Raw genomic sequence first — 20,321 nt, forward strand, 5'->3', positions numbered from 1 at the left:
TCACTGTTGATCATCAACAATGTAACAATATCAATGTGTAATTAGCTTCTTAATGGCGTATTTTATGGATAGAAAAGAGAGTAAATGTTGTTTAATGGAAGAGAACACGAGTAAAATATGTATAGATTGCATTAGCAGTAACTTACAAGGTGTGAGCCATCTAACAGTAACAGAGTTCGAGTCACAATTTATTGTTTGTACTTAGTAAATTACCACATCTTGTTTGTGCCAGTGATATTAAGAATGGCTTGATAATACCATATCTACCCCATACCATCACGTCACTGGGAAATAAAACTCAACAAATGCATTGACAAACTTTATAGATCAATAATAACTATTGTGTGCTATTTACAAACCTTTATCCTAAGGAGTTACCTTAAAAATTTTATTTAGTATTATCATGGAACTTAAACCATCTATTATTTTTGAATACATAAAGATGAGTACACCTAACATCTGATGTTAAGGTTACAAATATGTCAGTGAAGAGTACATTTTTAAAAGTTTTTATTACAAATATAATATTAAAAGCAGCTTACCAATATATTATTTGATTACCTCAAGCATTTTTGGCTATTCTGCCATCTTAAGGAGGAATATATAATAATTTAGAATTAAAAAATATAAAATTCACATGATAAAATTAGAGATGTTAAATTGTTTTGATGTTAGAAGTCATAAGTTAAATTAAAATATCTGTTTTTGTCAGAGTGTCACTGATAACACTTACAAAACGTATGTAATTATTTCAATTTAACTTATGACTTCTAACATCAGAAAAATTTATCTTATGACGATCACTTGTTATGTCTCTAATTTTATCATGTGAATTTTATATTTTTTAATTCTAAATTATTATATATTCCTCCTAAAGATGGCAGAATAGTCAAAAATGCTTGAGGTTATCAAATATATATTGGTAAGCTGTTTTCATATTATATTTTACCAAAGGTGTCATGTTTAAAAAACTTAATTTTTAAATTTTGTCTGTATGTTAATTGTTTTGTATATGTCAAAAATTAAATTTGTTTAAAAATAAAGGTGCACTCATCTAAAGAAGTACTTATTTTCCTACAATTTTTGACATACAAGTCACTACTGATTTTACATTGTTAATATCTATAGTACACCTTACTTCAATTTTTAAAAATAAAAATTACTCAACTGCGAGAATGAGGTTTTATCCTCATCTAGGATATACTTTATCTTTGTGCGATGCCATGTATTTTATATTATGTTTTTATTATTATTATTAAATTATACATTATTAACAAATAATTTTTTCTAAATTTTTAATTATATGACTTGCATCTGCACATATTTTACCAGGGAAGGTGAGATGATTCATGGAATGCTAGGTAAAAAAAATTCCAGACTTCCAGAGCAAAAATAGTCTGGAAGCCAGTGTGCTAACCTCTACAACATTTGACTAACCGTATTTTATTCAACACAAAAAAGAAACTCATTTTACACACTTTATATTGTTACATATACAAATACACTACGAACACAAAGTAAATTCTTTATACATTTCGACCACATCCACCTAAATTTAAAAAACCCGTCAACAACCATCTGAAATTAAGATGCAAAATAGTAGCGCCAATGTCATTGAAGATGTTATAGTAGCATTAGAAAGCATTAAGAAATACGTTAAAAATTATATAAAATAGATTTAACTTTGCTTTTTTTTTTAAAATAATAAGCTAGTAGAATATTATATAACCTCCACTGTCGAATCTTACTGTTTCATAGATAATGTATGTTTTCATATTATATTAACTTTAAGCTACCTAGCTCAAATTCAATAAACGCCGAGTTGGTTCTATAAACGAATGCTGATAAATACAGTTCTGAGTGAAAATATTTTATAACATAATATTTAGTTTTAGCGCTTGACACTGCTACAACTTCAACAAGGCAGTCTAATGAGTTCTAACATGGGTTGGTAAATAGAGCTGCAGGCAGAATGCTGCACCTGCACAGCAGGAGGTATGGGGCTGATGTTATGTCCGTTGTTTCTAACGCGTGATACACATGAACATTATCTACTGAAAACGAACATTGATGGATTATGGCAGAGAAAGCTTTTTTACATCTGCGACAACAAATTGTCTGCCAGTAAATTTAGATCCAGTAAGAGAAAGAATTGACGATGAAAATTTTCCTACTTTAACTTCTTCAGAACAGGTTGGTGCTGTGAAATTTTCATTTTTTGCTTATCATCTTTAATGATTTTGTTTTTTGGGGCGCAAAATTATCGTTTAATTTCAGTTATATTTGTTCCATGTAACTGCCCATGAATGTCCCAGAAAAAAATAGCATATTATGCGAATTGTCCAATAGATTAATAATTAAGCTTCTATTTATGTACTGTTTTTGTTCATCGCATTTTTTGTTTATTTTACTGTAGGGAAAGAATGTTTTAGAGATTGAATTTGAGGTTAATTTTGTTCAGTAGCTGGTAAAATCATACGTTTGATAACAAGTAGCTTCTGTGGAAAGTGGATCACAGTTCACTGACATTTAGTGTATTTAAATTTATAGTTTGCAATCTAAAAATCATTGCATTGATCTTTATAAGTGATTTTATTTAAAGCTGGTGGTCTGTTATCATTAGGTTCTTTATTTGCCATCAGTAAGGTGATGGTTAATTTTTTTAAATATTTACTTTATTTATTTTTATGATTATTAAATAACAATCAGAAATGTACATATAATTGTTTTAATGTTAGTTTAATGTCATTCAAAATTCATATTGGCCTCAACATGGCATAATGAATGTTGTTAAAAATTACTTGTTCATAAATCACCAAATGAGTTTTATACTTTTATAAAATTTATGAAATCTTTATTTATGTTTTAAATAGGCTTAACTGGAAATATGTTTCAAGATTTCCATGTTGAGTTCTGTTTCTTAGCTTCATTCTTTTATTATACGTTGATGGGTTTTGGAACAATTCGTTGGCAAAACTTATTGTACTAAGCTAATATAGGTTATGTATAGCAGAAGGTCCAAAATTAGGTAAATATTGGAAAATTTACATGAGAGAAGTGTTGAAATAATCAAAGAGTAATGTTTATTCATGCAGTTAGGAGGAGGTATTTAATAAAAATACGCTCTGTAAAACTGATTGATACATAATGTTGGGACTATATGCACTAAGCGAAAGCGTACTTGAGGGAGGATTAGTACAACGATTCAAGTAGTTACCTGTGTAGAATAATGGCTAGCATGTGTATTAGATGTGATATTTCTGTTTTCAACTTTACACATACTTATGTTGGGAACAAAGCAGAGCTATTAAAATTTGTGAAGACACATGGTTTATTAAATTTGAAGACACAGTGGAGATGTTAACCTAACCTAACCCCCAGGAACCATGGCATCATCAAAAAGTAGATTTTTATGAAAAATTAAATTTTTCCATAGCTTAAAGTTCTGGACCTAGTCAGCTATGCAAAGGTCGAAAGTACAATAAGTTTTGACAGTAGAGTTGTTCTTAAACGCGTCAACAATAATTAATTTCTTAATAACAACATTTCAAGATCTCTTAAAGATGATAATCTTGTCTGGTTCCAAAAAACCGTTTCTTGATTATAATACTGTCTTGGTATGTGTAGTTAGTTATTAATAGAACTTTGCTGGGGATTCTATCCTAGACCAGCTGATCTTTCAAAACCAGTATGCTAACCATTGCACCAGTACAAAACGTTCAAATGTTTCACAAAAACATGTACTCATAGAACTTTGAATATATCATTTATGCAGAATTTCTAATTTCTATTGGACATGTAAGAAACCATTCACATGCTTTATATTTATGTAAAAATATTTTCTGTTTTGCTTGTGCACTTAAGGGTCCAATACTGACTTAAAAGGTTTCAAAAAAGAGTTTGAAATATTTTTGTTGAACTGAGGTGGTATTACAGTATGAATGAGTACAGCATTTTTTTTTTTTTTGTTTGTTAGTTATATACTTGCATATTTTTTGTATAAGTAATTATGTGTTGTAAAGTTGGATCATGGGTGTATTGTATATATAGGATCTGTAGTTATTTTGATTGGGCCTGTATAACTAAAATGTAAATGTATATATGCACATGTGTACTTATACTATCAATAAAATGAATTTACACAGTCATTCAGCTAAACTCAAAATTGAATGTTGATAATATAATGCTGATTGAATATTTCATGATTAGATGGGCTTGTAGGTAAAGACAAAATGGTTGGTTAGATACACACACCTATTCTATTGTACTTTTCAGTTAAACAAAAAATATTTGTTAGTAACTTTAAATAGAATTTGTTTTGTCAAAAATATAAAAAAATTTGTTAATTGAGTTCCAATTCCTTCAAAACTGTTACCAAAGAATGTGTTTTGGACCATCAAGTATGGTCTAAGTTTATCACAAAACCTTTAATTTCAGACTTTAATCTTTACTTTAAAATGACTTATTGTATTAAATCACTGTTTTCGAAGATTATCCTGCTGATTTTAAAAATCATATTTTATCAGAACTCATTTTTTCTTTCTTGATTGTAGTTCCAGAAAAAACTGTTTAATTTTAAGAATAGAATATATCAGTTAATATATAAAAATAAGTATGTAGGCATTTGCACATGTGTGTGTTTAGCTTGATAAAATGATATTGTAAGTTTATATATAGTTGAATTTCAGCCTTAATTTGGAATTAAGTTTTGTTGATTACAAATTACAAAATGTTTTAGAATGTAGTTAATATTTGAAATTATATTGTTTTTTATTTATATCTGTAATACATTAGTAAAAAATAGTAGGTTTTAGGTGTTGTTTGCCTCAAGATTTGTAGTTTTGATAAAGTAAAAGTACTGATTAACTGAACTGTCTCTTGGGATTTATTAAAAACTTACTAAAGTGAGATGAAGAGAACTGAACTATCATTTGATTATCAAATTTTCTTGTAATTAAGGAACTCTGGTAGTTATATTGACACAAGGTGAAGCAAATTAAGCAAATCATTGCTAAAGAATTCATATCAGATCATGTTCTTGAACAAGCTATACCTTAAAAGCGCTTCCTCCCTTTTTTTTAATATATGTTATAATATCTCTTATTTTAGTATTCTCGTAATGTATTGTTTTAATTTAGTAGTCTGTTACTCATTGTTTTAATTAATTCGTTTGAGTAAACTAGTGAGTTTTATATTTTTATGATTGATTTTTCTTTACAGATTAAAGTTGAAGACACTATTGATAGATTTTTTCAGCTATTTTTAATGAAGTCTGAGATTGATCCTGAATCACCTGCTTTATATGTAAAAAGTCATGTTAGCTTCTTAAAACAATATTTAACACATTTGCCAACCTCATATGAGGTAAGTAATTGTTAAAATATGCAAATTATTATTACAAAAATGTTTCTCTTTTTAATATTACTGTTCTATTGATTTTTATTGTTAGGTCTTTTAATACATATTTTTTCTGCATTTTATTCCGTTTTCATAATAAAAAACTGCTACAGCTGTTATGTATATGAGGTATTGTATTTAAATTTATTGCTTAAACTGATTATTTAATAAAATATGCCTTGACATTATCTTTGTAGACAGATTTCATTGTACCTTGACTGTATCTGAAGTATAAATAAATCTTGGTTTGATAACTTTTACTGTATTTAAGATATCTGTTCTGTAACTTGGCTATTAACAGGTGATTCTGAAATCTTGTAAACTATGTTGAAGATAAAGATTGTATGAATTAAATATAAATAATAAAGCATTTATGGATAAATATGTCCATTTCATTCATATAATTAATTGTACATTGTGGTGTAATGTGATCTTCAAATCAGAAGATACAATCTAGCACAGTTTGATCCTAAAAATGGATCTAATTCAGTTGTGATGAATTGATATGTATACAAAATTTATGAAGATGTTTGTTTAATTAGTAGTAAAGTTAAGTAATTAAATTGCCTAATCTGGCAACAAATTTTTCCTATAGAAAGGGAGATTCAGTACTGTTGTAAACCTATTTAATACTATATTTTAAGACCTCATTGTTGTTAAGCTTTATAGAGATGTCTCCGTTTCTAGGTTAATTCTTTCATGCTTAATTTTTATGATTCTCTGAGATGAACATTGTGAGATTTGTTAAAAATAACTTTTTTTTTAAGAAATGTCTGGAACATGGAAATAGTTAACCATGGAACAGAATTGCTAAAACATGTCACTTTGGTCTGGCAGAATGAAAAGATGTAGCTGAACATAAACTGCAATACTTTTTCAATAAAAAACATTAAAAAGAAAATGCAAAAAAAAAAATAGTTATATTTGTATAATATCAAACTTAAGCTTATTTCTTTCTATATTTCTTTAAAAGAAACTTATTCAAACAATAATAAATACAATATTTACAATCTCTAGGAAAATGTGGAAAAGATTATTTGCAGCGTTTTGTTTTTGTGTTTGCTATTTTCAGCTTCTAGAACTTTGACAAAAAGATTTTATGGAATGGTGGTTTATATATGTTAAAAACTGGGCCCTTATTTTGACCCCCATCAAATTTCAGGTCATTTTGGCAATGGTGGACTTTAAAAAAAAATTGATATCTTCATAACATGTCACAGTATTAAAATAATTTTTTCACATTAATATATTTTTTTGAAAGACTGGCCATTAACAAAATATTGGACAAAACAACGTGAAATTTGATGAGGTCAAAATGTAGGTCCATATTTTAAACATATGTAAACTACACATTCTACTTATAGAATGACAAAAAGTTCTTGAACATTTTAAGCTCTAGAGGTCAGAAAATGCATGTAAAAAAAATTTTGCAATAGTTATGTTTTCCTTGAGAATATAAATGCAGCATTTATTATTATTTGAATAAGTTCTTTGTAAACTAATGTAGAAAGGAGTAACATTTGGTTTGGTATATATTGAACAGTTATGAGGTATTTTTAGAAATTGTTGCAGTCTTAAGTTAAGATGTATTCTGTCACTTGCTATGATAAAAAGTCAGGTGAAGAGAGCTTGAACTTCAATGCTTCATCGTTCAGTTTATATACATATAAGCACACCAGTACATATGTATAGCATCTAGCACTATTGGTCAGAAATCACTGTTATCTATTTCTTGAGTTGGTTAGATAAATTCAGAAATATGCCAAACGTAATTATTTTAAAAACATACAATAATCAGCTTTTTCTTACAATTGGTACCATTAAATAATCATAATTTGCACCACCATGAACACATTATATTTCATAATTATTTTGCATAACATGGTAGATTTATCTGATGTTAATTAATTTTCTTGGAACTGCTTCTCAGTGATTATAATCGATATATGTTGATTATTTGTGTTCATTTTTATAAAATTATCAATCATACATGCAAAGAAATTATCTTTTTCTATCTGCAATGTCAACAGTTATATAATAACTTTACTTGGAAATGTTATCTGATAACTTTTAACTTTATTTAAATTATGGCATCAGTCTCAAAATTTTTATGTATAATTTGCTATTAACTTTGATAAGGACACCCATTGAAGTTTAAGAAATCAGAAAGTTTTAACTTTAGTAGAAAGTAAAATATATGTCAGCCTGTCATGTGTTTCAGTTTTTTTCTGAGGTGTTCAGTATTTTCACATATGAAGATGTTTGATTTGTTTTATAATATTTAAATGATCTTAGATGAATGAAAATGTTTGATTAAAAATCTGATGTGAACATCACATGACTTCCTTATACACCTATTAAATTACATATACACATTTTTTTGCTGCACTTCATTTAAACTTATTTCATTTGAAAGTGAGATACGATCCTCCAATTCTTTAATAAAGTGGACAGTTACACAATTGCTAAACTATTAGTTTTTATTAACATTTTTCTTAAGAAAAATGGCCTAAAAAATTTCCTTAGCCTTTTATATTAGTTCATGTATTTTATATATATATATTGTTTCACATCACCCAAGTATATATGTAGTGTAAGTGAGAATGTGTCAGATCTTTAGCCATGCACACATCGGTTCGAATCCGACCTCATTTGCATATATTTTTTTTCAACTTTTTTTTTTTTGTTTGATTTAAATATATTGATTTATTAACCTCTGGTTGTAAAAATCCATGAATTAAAATGAAAAGTACATAAAATGTTATTTCACTAATAACTTCTGATTTTTCTTCAATTTTTTTTTGTGTTATTAATGAAGTATTATTTATTGTTAAAATCTTTTTTACAATCACAGGTTAATAATTATTAATAAACCAACATATTTAAATAAAAAAAAAAGGTTAAAAAAAATATGTATATGAAGTTGGATTCGAACTGATGTGCCTTCCCAAATATTTCAGATTTTAAGATCCAAGTATTTCATTAATTAAAATTTTATTTGGCTATAACTCTGGAACCAATGAAAATAAGTACCACGTATGGTATATTGTTGATGAGCTCCCAACAAGGGCTTATAACTGCAGATAAGGAAAAATCCAAATGTTTCAAAATTGAAACCCTGCTTTATTTATAGATCTGACTGTATACACATTTTTGGCCCAGTCGATTGCAGTCAAAAGGGGAGGTGCACAACTAGATGTTACAACAGTCCTAAATACAGAATTTCAACATTCTATGGCTAATCATTTTTTATAATCGTTTATGCGAGATATGTACTTAAACACAGTTGTCATGTTGAAACTAGTTAAAATGGATTCAGGGATGGTCAAAATGGATATTTGCATTGAAATCTGAAACTGAATTTTTTTGCAATTGCAGTAGTTCTTTTACTTCGTACAAGGAAGTACAAACAGTTTTTGTTTTATTAGGCAAGATGGCATAATAATAGAAGAAATAAAATGTCTTTTGATGATGTATGGTTTGTTTTTTCTGTTGAAGTTTACTGAAATTATTCATTGTAGGTTACCTTTTCTGCAATATATAGCTGTACAATTTAATTTTTTTTAGATTATATCTATCTTTATATAAAGTCTTGACTTTCAGCCAAGTCAGTTAGGAGGGTGACAGAAATAAAAGGGAACTTTTTTAAAATTTATTTTTGGGGTTTTGTAAAATATTTTTAGGGGAAGCATGTGCTGTTAACCCTTCCACAGCTCCATGGTGACCAAGTTGCAAGATTGCCTTCGCATAAAACAGTGCTGTCAACTCTACATGGTTTCCACTATGCATTTCAAAAGATCCTGAGTTTTTGTGTTAAGTTATTTTGTCATTCACATATTTATTCAAAACAAGTCATTATCAAGTCATTTCAGATATTTTTTATATCAAATTAATTATTTGTCCATTTTTTACTATGTTCATAGAGAATATGTTTTTATTGCATTTTAGAGCGATTCATTTCCTGTGTTTTCTTCAAAAGTTCAACATTGAAATTAGAAAGACACCAACTTTTTAGTTGTATATTTAGTATGTAGTAAAAATTAATGAAAGCTGTATTTGCATTTTTGCTTTTATATGAACTACTAAGTTTTTATTTAACAGTTTATATTATTAAATTTACACAATTTATCTATATCTTCTTTTTTGTAAGAAAAAAAAAATTATTATTTTTTTAGAAAATAAACTTAGTTATAAAATTTAATTTACTTTGTTTAGACTGTATCATATGATAAAATTTAATTTAATGTGATTGATTAATATGTTGACAGTAGAAAAAGCCGACCATGAATTGCATAACTTTCCCAGCTACGCCGATCAAATTAAGTAATTTATTTTTCAGTTAAATCATTTTAAACTATTTGAGGGCTCACACATCAGTGGGTTTTTTAATGATTAAATAATGCCTAAAATTTATTTTAAATAGATTAAAATTTAAATATAAAAGTTTTTCTGGATTTTTTTTAATTTGGGAGCTCCCCCACTAGGGTAGATATATTAAGTTATTTTAGTAACGAATTTATGGTTAAAAAAATACATTTTGAGCATTAAAAATTAGAATCTGTGCAAACTTTTTTTTTTTGTTTTGGTGGCTCCCTTGTTCAAGGGGAAGCATTTGGATAAAATTAATTTTTTTAGAAAATATCGCTAAGAAGTGTGAATAAATTAAAAAAAATAACTTTTAAGATTGGTTTAAAACTACAAAGATACAGTCATATTTTTAAATAAGCAAAGTATTAATTTTCGAGGAAGGCAATGAAAATTTTTGAGTAATCTTTTTCAAGAAATACTAAGGCTTTCAGAAAATCCAAATTTTTATTTTTACTTTCTTGTACAAAGTAAAGGAAGTATTATGATCACGAAGAATTTCAGATTTCAACTGAATTATCTGTTTTGACCATCCCTGAATCTATTTTGACTAGTTTCGGGGTTACCTCTCTATGTATGTATCTTGTATATCTCAAATTCAAAAATATTGAATTTTGGACCTTTTTTTAACTGCAATAATAAGGCCTCAGTGAGAGCTTTTCAACGATATATCATAAGTGGCACTTATTTTCATTGGTTCCAGAGTTATAGCCAAATAAAATTTTAATTAATGAAATATTTGGATCTTACAGAAGAAGGCACACCGATTTGAATCAGACTTCATCTCCTTTTTTTTTTTTGGTAACTTTTTTTTGTTAATTTAAATGTATTTATTTTTTAAATAATTATTAACCTCTGATTGTAAAAAAATTTACATTAAATCAAAAAACAAGTACGAAAAAATATCAGAAGTTATTAATGAAATCGAATTTTATGTACTTTTCATTTTTAAAAAATGTATATGTGTAATTTAATTGGCGCCCAAGGAAGTCATGTGGTGTCCACATCAGATTTTCTTAAATGTAATGGATAACTTGTAAAATGGAATAAATTTTTAAAGTATTTTCAAAAATTAAAAAAATATTTTTTGTTACCACAGACCATTGGAATGGGATATCTTTATAGTGATTTGAAGTCTATTGATGTAGAAAACATAGTTGCAGAAAACTGCTACTATGTTAACTCCTTTTCTGAAGCAAGATATAGTTTAAAAAAGAAAAATGTGTAAGGTCTTTTTTGGGGGGGGTGAATATTAAATAAAAATTTTGAGTAATATATGATCTTGATAAAAAACTTCATATTTTGTAAGAAAACTTTTGCTTAATGGCCCCAGTAAAGATTTGAAAATTTATTTTAACCAAAACATCCCCACCCCTTTTTCCAATCTTCACAGAAATCTAATACATTCTTTCTCCTCCCTCTGAAGTAATACCTCTCTACCAAGTTTGAAGAAGATCAGTCCACAAGGTCCAGAGTTGTAAGACCAAAAACAAGCAAATATGTATATATTAAATGAAATATAAACCACCAAAACATAGTAAATAGGTAAGTTAAACTTAATTCTAAGAATTAATTCACTGGATCCCGCATCTTCAGTTATTAAATTTTATAATTACAGTGAAACATATTTAATTTATTTATGATTTATTCATCATATTCCAGTACTGGACAGCAGAATTTGCATTTTCATCCATAATAAATTTCAAAATTTTCAAAAACAGTTTCTAGAAATTAACAAACCATAAATAAATATGTTTCAATGTATTTATAGAATTAGTAATAATTGAAAATGCATGAATTGATTCTTGAACTTAATATGGTAACTAACTTATCTATTTACTGTGTTTTGGTGATTTATATTTCATTTAATATTAAATTTCATTAGCACAATGGTCAATATACATATATATATATATGCATACATATGCACACATTTCTGTTTGACAAAAATACATTTTTTAGTCTTGGGAGGATTGGAATTAAAAATTATTTCACAGATTATGGTTTATTTAAATCTATTTTTATGTTAATTTTTTTTATGTCTCCTTAAGGCACAAAATTTAGAGACCAATTTTTTAGATTTTTTTTTCTATATATTTTCTCGTTATTCCTATAGCAGCATGTAGCTGGGAAAATAAAAATAGTTCTGTTACATTGGTCGTTATTGTTTTAATTAATGGTATTAGTTTGTTAGACTGATAATAAAAGAAATTAACAAGCATCTTGATGACTGTTGTAGTGTTTAGATTCCAGTCGGCCATGGCTGTGTTATTGGATCACTCATTCGTTGGTTCTACTCAATGAGACTCTTGCAGATGAAGATAAATCTCATGTTGCCCAGTTTCTTGCCAGGTATTATTTTTTGGCTTAGATTGACTTTTTTTGTTTTCTTTTGTTTGTTAATATTATAGTTTATTTAGATTCTATGATTTTTTATGCCAAGAATAAAGAATTTTTGTCATGATTGCACACTTAACAATATACATATCTATTAAGTCATTGTATTATTCACAAGATAAAGTTTTTAGTTATATAAACTGCTCATGGAATAGCTAAATGAGTTACAAAAATATCGTATAATGTATTAAAATGGAAGATATGGACCTGCTTATTCAGTTTTTTTTTTAAGTACAGTAATAATCTGTTTATTAATTAACAATTTTGTCATTTAGGAAAATGAGTATCTTCACAAATACTTTATAAAAAATCAGTCTAAAGTATTTTTTGAATACTAGATCATGGATACCGGTGTTCTTTGGTAGTTGGGTTAACTACACATATCAGGAATGGTCAACCTGAAACTGAACAAGACTACACTTCATTTACATTCATACATATCATCCTCACTCGTCCTCTGAAGTAATACCTTACAGTGGTTCTGGTAGCTAAACAGAAAAAAGAGAGTCTAAAGTATTGCCAGAAATGATTTACATGTTCTAAATTTAAAAAATAGTATTCAAATTATGCCACGTTATCTAGTAATTCAAGTTGCATGGTATTAATTTCAAAGCACTAGAATAATACATTTTTTATTGTTTAGTGGATTCTATTTTCAAAGATTGTATCTTATCACATATGAGGTGTGATTAGAAAGTTTTAAGACTGCTTATAATTTCAAATTGGCTACTTGCAGGCTATTGTGGTGAATCACCTTCAAAGTAATTCCCTTCTGATTGGACACACTGGTTCCAATGGTGTTTCCACATTGGGAAGCATTCCTGGAAATTTCCTTTCATAGGGTTACTATAACATCCTTAATTACTATAAAAAAGGTGTTACTATAATGTCCTTTGTATACAAAGGACCTTCTTCATATTTGCCTGAAAGTCTTCAGTGGAGTCAAATCTGTTCTTTTTGGTGAAAATTTCTATTTAGGAAATGGGTAGATGTTGACAGGGGCTAAATCGGGTGAATAGAGAGATAGCACAAGCACAGGAATTTGGAATTTGGCCAAAAATTTTGTGATCAAGAATGCATGATGAGCATTGTGGTGGAGGACCCAATTCTTGTCTCACCAGAGTGGAGACCTTTTTTTCTGTAAATTTTTGTACAAATACTGAAGGATACTTTTATAGTATCTTTGGTTAACTGTTTGCCCTCTAGGACAAATTCATGATGCACACGATACCTACAGAATTGTAGAAAACTATCAACTTTGTCTTCTCATTCAACTGACAGTTACTTTTTTCAGTCATGGCGAACCTGGACTGTTCCACTGCGATGATTGTGCTTTTGTTTCTGGGTCTAACCATAAACCCATGATTCGTTGCCTGTAATTAGACTTGGGTCAGTTTCAGCCAGATTAATCAGTTCTTGAGACACTTCAAGTCAGTATTATTTCTGCTGGTCTGAGAACAATTTCGGGATGAATTTTGTGTGACGTATGTTCAGATCTTCAATTAAAATTGACTGAACCATGTAGAAACTTAAATTCAGTTCCTCAGCTATCTTTCCAATTGTAAGTCTATGATTAGATGCAGAAAATCGCAAACTTTCATGTTTACATTGGTTTTTGAAGAGAAAAGCCAACTGGACCAGGGGTCAACTTCAATTGGTTCACAACCATCTTTACATCGGTTAAATCAGATAAATACATTTGACCTGCTCTGACATTTATCCCTGAAATCTGTTTTTTTATGTGTTCATAAGTCTCCAAAGCTTATTTTCCGGTTTTCACTCAAAATTTAACACAAACTCATTCTGTTTTTCATCCATTTTGTGACATCAATAATCCACCAAGAACCAAAAACACATCTCACCAGGATGCCACTCTCTACTGAGCAAAGACATCATGGTGATCTTTTCAGGACATTTCAAGGACAAAACAAGCTTTTCCTCTTACACCTGCAAGCAAACCTACCCCCTCCTGTAGTCCTGTTGATGACACCTGTCTTGAAACTTTTCAATCACATCTCGTAAGAAAAACAAACATTTAGTACTGTATCTATTACAAATTATTTTCTAGTTAATCATTATCATTAACAATATGTTTATAAGTTTCAAAGCAATGTAAGACAAAAGTGTCCAGTAAATTAAAAACAGTAAAATATAGTTTATACTGATGTTAAGCAGAATACATATTTCATATTCTTAGTGTGTTGAGATGGCAAAATTTTCATGCAAACATATTGCATTGTTTAACTCTAGAACTGGTAGGGAAAATTTCTTTAAATGGTAGGGAAAAATGTGCCAAAACAAGACTTTATTAAACAGTTTATACATTGTGTTCCAGTTGGTAGATTCTTATGTTTTAAGTATAAAATTAAACTATGAACTATGCTCTATATATATATATATAAATAAATTTGATGAATGCAATAATTAATTTTGTATTGACGAATTTTAGAAAAAACCTTTTGTTAATAAGGCTGCTTTACCAGGTTTTTAACATTTTAAGAACAAATTTATAAGACTTTCTTATACACTTATGTAAAAAAGCAACATTTTTCTAAAAGCAGTGGTGGTATAGCTTTTAATTTGCGTGCAGTAGTTTTTAAGTATATTAAAATAATGATTGTAATGCGGATTACCGTTTTGGATGATCTTGTTTTGCTGTCTTGACAGGGATGTGATGATGGCTTATATTGATTGCTGTTTTTATTATTGTCACAACACTATTATATTATTTTTATCACTTAATAAAACAACTGAGGTAACAAAAATGTAAATAATTTCCTAAAATTTAAAAAAATTAGAATATCTTACTGCCTAAAACTATTGGTAATAAAATGAATAATGAAAGTTAGGAAGTTTTTAGCTATCATTATTGTCTAAAGTCATCCTTCTCCTTTCTTTTGCAACCATTTGCAGAAGTATGTTGCAATTGTGACCAGCAGTGTACGTGAATGCCTACATCACATCCAGGGCACCAATAACTGGAATGACCTTGCTTCTTTGTTGGCTCATACACTACACATAAACATTCGCTTTGTTGTGGAAGGTGAGTTAACACAAGCTGTAGTACTTCTGTGACAACTGCAGATGGTGATGGTACATCTGATTTTTCACAGAGACAATCTACAATAGAAATTAAAAACTTTCTTCTAGGCATGGAATTATCAGTATTTCATTCGTAAATACAATAAGTATTGAATATTGCCATATCCAGTAAGTTGAAAAATATTTTTTTCCAAAAGCATCGATTCTCTCGATTGCATGAGACATGATAAATGGATTTGTCTTTTAAATCCACTCCCCCCATATACTGATTATAATTGTGAATCAAAAGCGGTATATTATCTTTCTTTTTCACTCTAAAAACTACATCCATGTTTTCAGCATCGTATGCATTGCTCAATCCATAAACTGGCTTCCATGATTTGGTTTTCCTAACACCAACAATTAATAATTCATTTTTTCTATAGTAAACTGTATCTTTTACTTGAAGTTTTGTTTGGACTAACTCCTTTGGTACTTGTTTAGAGTTAATTCTATTGTTCCCGTAAGCAATAAATATAATTCATTGACTAAAGGAATTTTTATATATAAGTTTATGTAGAAGTTTGACAAATTGTGCAAAAGGGACCCCATTGTTACTGGTTTCGTACAGTTTTTTGCCACTGTATAAGTCTGTATGATAAATGTACCAGGTATCGCTTTCACAGATGTCAAATTTTTTGATATCAAAACGAGCGTGTCTCTTATTAGCCATATAAACTATACATACTAATGTATTTTTCATTCCAATTAAAGCCTCATCAATTGAAATTTTTTTTTTTGTAATATAATGTTCTTTAAATTTTTTATTAGTATGGTCCAAGAAAGGCCTAACTTTATGTGACATATCAAAATTTGGATCATTTTAGAAGGACCATCAGTTAAATTAACATGAAAAACTTGCTTATTAACTCCCACTTTTGAAGAAATATAATATTATGAAAAAATACTATGATACTGAGAAGCAGTAGTGTCTCAGTATGATGTATAATTTTTTCTAACCATTAACCCCTTGTTGATACACAAGCCTATAAACATCTGTGTTTTTACATCTAAATCGCTCATTTATGCATTATGCTGTTCTAACTACTCTTTATTAGCAGCAATACACTTTCTCACATACTGATTGGTTACTCTAATCAGACGTATCAAAATATTCTGAGAGAAATATAAATTAAAATACCTAATTAGCAATGAGTTTCGAGGGGTGGGGTGGATTTACAGGCCCGTATTTTGAACTGAAAAATTGTAAGATGGAGAAGCCTTTGTTCCCACAATAAAGGATGTGAAGGAACAGGAATTATAGCATTTGAACTAGGTGGAGGGTTGATTATTGAGATTATTTATAGCTGTTTCTTCAGGGTCTGAAATTGAACTGATGTTAGGCTTATTGCCAGGATTATTACTAAAATTTGTTCGTCAACGTGTATAAAATTTAAAAAGTTAGAAGTCTCATTAATTATATTTTTTCTATTTGGAATTATCTCGGCTGGTTTAGAATTTGAAAAGTTAAGAGTCTGATTATTTTAATTTGTTACCTCAGCATTTGAAGAATTTAATGAATTCGCAGAAATATTATTACTATTCACAGAGATTTTCTTAAGATCATTATCAGATTCACTTTCAGGTACCAGAAAATCAAAATAAATTTCAGGATTATCAACTTCAATGTCAGATTCATCACTGCTCAACATCAACAATTTTTGAATATTATCATCAGAAATTTTAAGATTGTTTGTGTTATTAAGTAATATTTATGTTCCAGTTATTTATGGAAAGAACTAAATAAACAAATAATAAACCGAAATTCACCACTATGCTAGTTGTAATGCAACCATAACAAATTACTAAAAAAACATTCCACAGTATATGTAAACATATCAAAAAATCACAAGACAATAAAATAAAAACTGAAGTTTGATAAATCACAGCACTTCTCTTTATTAGACTGAAATAAAATCATGAAACTAACACGTTATATTTCAGTAAACATAAAGGAACACTCCTAACCTATTGTCATAAACAAAACAATATAACCACAAAACTAAAGCAGTGAAGTATTGATATTATTGACAATAATCGAAAATAAGATCTTACTATCAGATAGCTCATGATTTCTTCTTTCCAACGATATATAATGTGGTGTATGTTGGTAACCCTGCAAATTCAAAATGAACCCAATAAGAAGAGTCGATGAGATTGATGTTACCATTTTAGCAAGTAGCTGCTATGCATCTATGAGGTTGACTTATACCGCTTCTAGGGTTAAAATATATCACATTTCAAAAGTTAATACTCTACTTGAAATAGAACTGCTTTTTGAAGTCTTGGTGATTTTAGTTATTCTATAATGCTTGTTTGTTATTTCTCCAAGTCTTAATAATTATGTTACATTTAACTGCTTACCTCTTTAAAGGTTTATTTGATATGACACAATTTATTGCCATTTGTTAGTAAAAAAAGAATTGATCTCACTTGATTCATTAAAGTCTATAATAATACTATGTATAATCCTTATACATACCGGTGGGTAATGACAGTCTAGTGACGTAAATATTTAATATCATTAAATTATCTTTTGTAATTGTGATTTAATTATTTGTTTTTATTTTGAGTAATTTTCAATGTTCTTGTTATAATTTTTTTAGATGTCAGTGTGAAGATGGTGGTTTTGGTGGTGGTCCAGGACAGGCAGCACATTTGGCACCTACTTATGCTGCAGTTAATGCTCTTGTTTCACTGGGCACAGATGAGGCTTACAAAGTTATTGATAGGTTTGTATTTTTTTCTTGTAATTTTTTTTGTGAACTAATTAAATTATCAATGATTTTTTTAAGTTAAAATCCTTACTATAAATGGATATTATTGCTACTTTAAAGAATTTGTCCAGAATTATATTAATTTTCAACAACTTTTGTTGTGTGGTTAGATATTCCAAAATTAAAGTAAGTAAAATTTCAAGATAAAGAACTTTCAGAAATCAGAAGTTAAGGCAGTTAAAGCTTTTGGAAATATCCAATAATAGTTATATTAAATTAGGTTCTGCAAATTCATCCTAAGCAGTAAGTTATATTTTTCATTGAACGAGGGGTGGAACTTCTTTATCTCTTAAGGATTAAACTTGATTGGCCTTTTACGTGTTAGAATTTTTTGTGATTGTCCTTAGACCCTTGTACTTTTAAGTCCAGGTCTAAGAGGAAGTATATTTTTAGACATTCAAAGAAGATAATCATTACATCTCTTGTGCTGCAGAAAAAATCAATTATACTTAATTAAACTGGCAACAGTCTGTTATTTATTCAGAGTTTTTTTTTTTTTTATTAGCTTCCTGTTTGTAATTTCTTACTTAAAATTATTTTATTTCGTCCTGCTGCATAGTATTCAACTTTTCTTACCTTTATGAGCTTATTAGTATATGTTCTGTGTGATGTACTATTTGTTCTGATTTTATTTTTATTCATCTCGTATAGAAGTCGGTGAGTGTCATTTTACTTTCCCATCTAGATAATGCTACAGCTCTAGAAGGGAAAATACGTGATCGGTCCAATTTTGACATATGCAGTTTTCACCAAATCTTGATGTTTTGACACCTAAGGAACCCAAAAAACTGGATGAAAATTTTCCAGATGTTAATGTTCATATGTACGCGCGCGCATGTGTGTGTGTGTTCAATGTTGAACTCTAAACCATCTTATAACTACTGAACTGATTATTACTTATATATATGGGGGCATTGATGCCAGTACATTTTCAACTTAAAAGGTCAAGGGTGTAAGGCTGTAGAGCAAAGACTCCCTCAGTATCTCAAGATTTCACCAAATTAAGGTCATATTTTTCATAGGCACATTTGTTAATAAAAAATAACAAAATTTGCAAAATTGCACCCCCACCTCAAAATTTCTGTTGTATCCTCTGCTATGTTATGATGATGTCACAGTTGAGTAGTACAATTAAATAAATGAATGATATTTAAAGTGTAAAAAAAGTAGCTCGGTCTGGCCGGGTCTTGAATTCAATCGCCCAGTTGACTCATTATTTGCTGTGTTAAGCTTTGCGGCTACACCAATCTGCTGACAATACAAGAAAAATTTGTTTTATATAAGTTGTGAAATACATTGGTTTAGTTAGTGCTGGCCATTGTTGCACCCATGCAAATTAAATATGGTATGCGCACATGTGCTTTAGGTAGAATTATTGAATTAAATAAATGGAAAAATGTTATATTTAAATAAAATGATAAATATTTTAAATTAAGTTGTGTGTTGTAGAACTTTCCTGGAACATGGCTCTAGCCACGTGATAGGAAAGTCCTATAACTCTTTTTTTTATCAACTCTTTTTTTTTATATACTTTATTATTTAAGGTGTCGTTATTTTTGTTGATGTTTTGTTTAAACAAAACATCAAGTTAGTTTGATTTCATAAATGAGGTGTCATTATTATATTAAATGATGTTTGTTTAATATTTTTAACTGTAAATATTTTTGTGTTTTCTTGTCAATTTATATGTAACTATGTGATTAGTGTGTTTTAATTTTAATTTTGTGTCTTAAAAGTTATCTTATACTTTTCTCTATTTATTGGCTGTTTTTCAGTCAGGGTGATGTTTTTAAAGGTTGATTTATCTGTTTTGTTGTAATCATAACTACTGTCTTCATCTTGAATTTTATAATCTAATACAGTTTTAGAATGCACAATCCATTTTTCTTTTAATTCTTTACTATTTGCTTTTATGTAAGAAGCTTTCTTTCTAAACATTACCCAAATTATTTTTTTATAAATCTAATAAAAATAATATACTTTATACTGAAGATAACTTTTATGGAAATATTTTTAATCTTTAGTGCTATTAATTTAGGTTGTGTTAATGTCACATCTTAAGGCCGATGTGTATAACTGTGTAGTAAATGCATAATACCTCAGCAAAAAGCATCTAATAATCCCTTCAAATCAGGCAGGATTATCCTTTGCTTTATTTTGTTGAGCATCTTGGCTTTAAAAATTAAAAGATTTAAATATAATCAAATAGGTAATTTTGTAATTAATACAAAAAATTTAACCAATTAAAATTTATTACAATACATTTTTTTTTTAATATTTTGATGCAGAAATAATTGAAGCTGA

General features: G+C 28.5%; 1 protein-coding gene across 1 annotated transcript in view; it reads left to right on the top strand.

Annotated features, from left to right (window-relative positions):
• Positions 1–1,930: 1,930 nt before the first annotated feature.
• Fntb (Farnesyl transferase beta subunit) overlaps positions 1,931–20,321 on the top strand; it is a 37,235-nt gene continuing 18,844 nt past the window's right edge. The window contains exons 1-4 of the mRNA XM_075366120.1: positions 1,931–2,193; positions 5,221–5,364; positions 12,002–12,114; positions 17,847–17,972. Coding sequence (XP_075222235.1) covers positions 2,071–2,193; positions 5,221–5,364; positions 12,002–12,114; positions 17,847–17,972 — 506 coding nt within the window. The 5' untranslated portion in view covers positions 1,931–2,070. The remainder of the gene's footprint in view (positions 2,194–5,220; positions 5,365–12,001; positions 12,115–17,846; positions 17,973–20,321) is intronic.

Source organism: Lycorma delicatula, chromosome 5 (genome assembly GCF_047948215.1).
Source record: "Lycorma delicatula isolate Av1 chromosome 5, ASM4794821v1, whole genome shotgun sequence".
Taxonomy (NCBI): domain Eukaryota; kingdom Metazoa; phylum Arthropoda; class Insecta; order Hemiptera; family Fulgoridae; genus Lycorma; species Lycorma delicatula.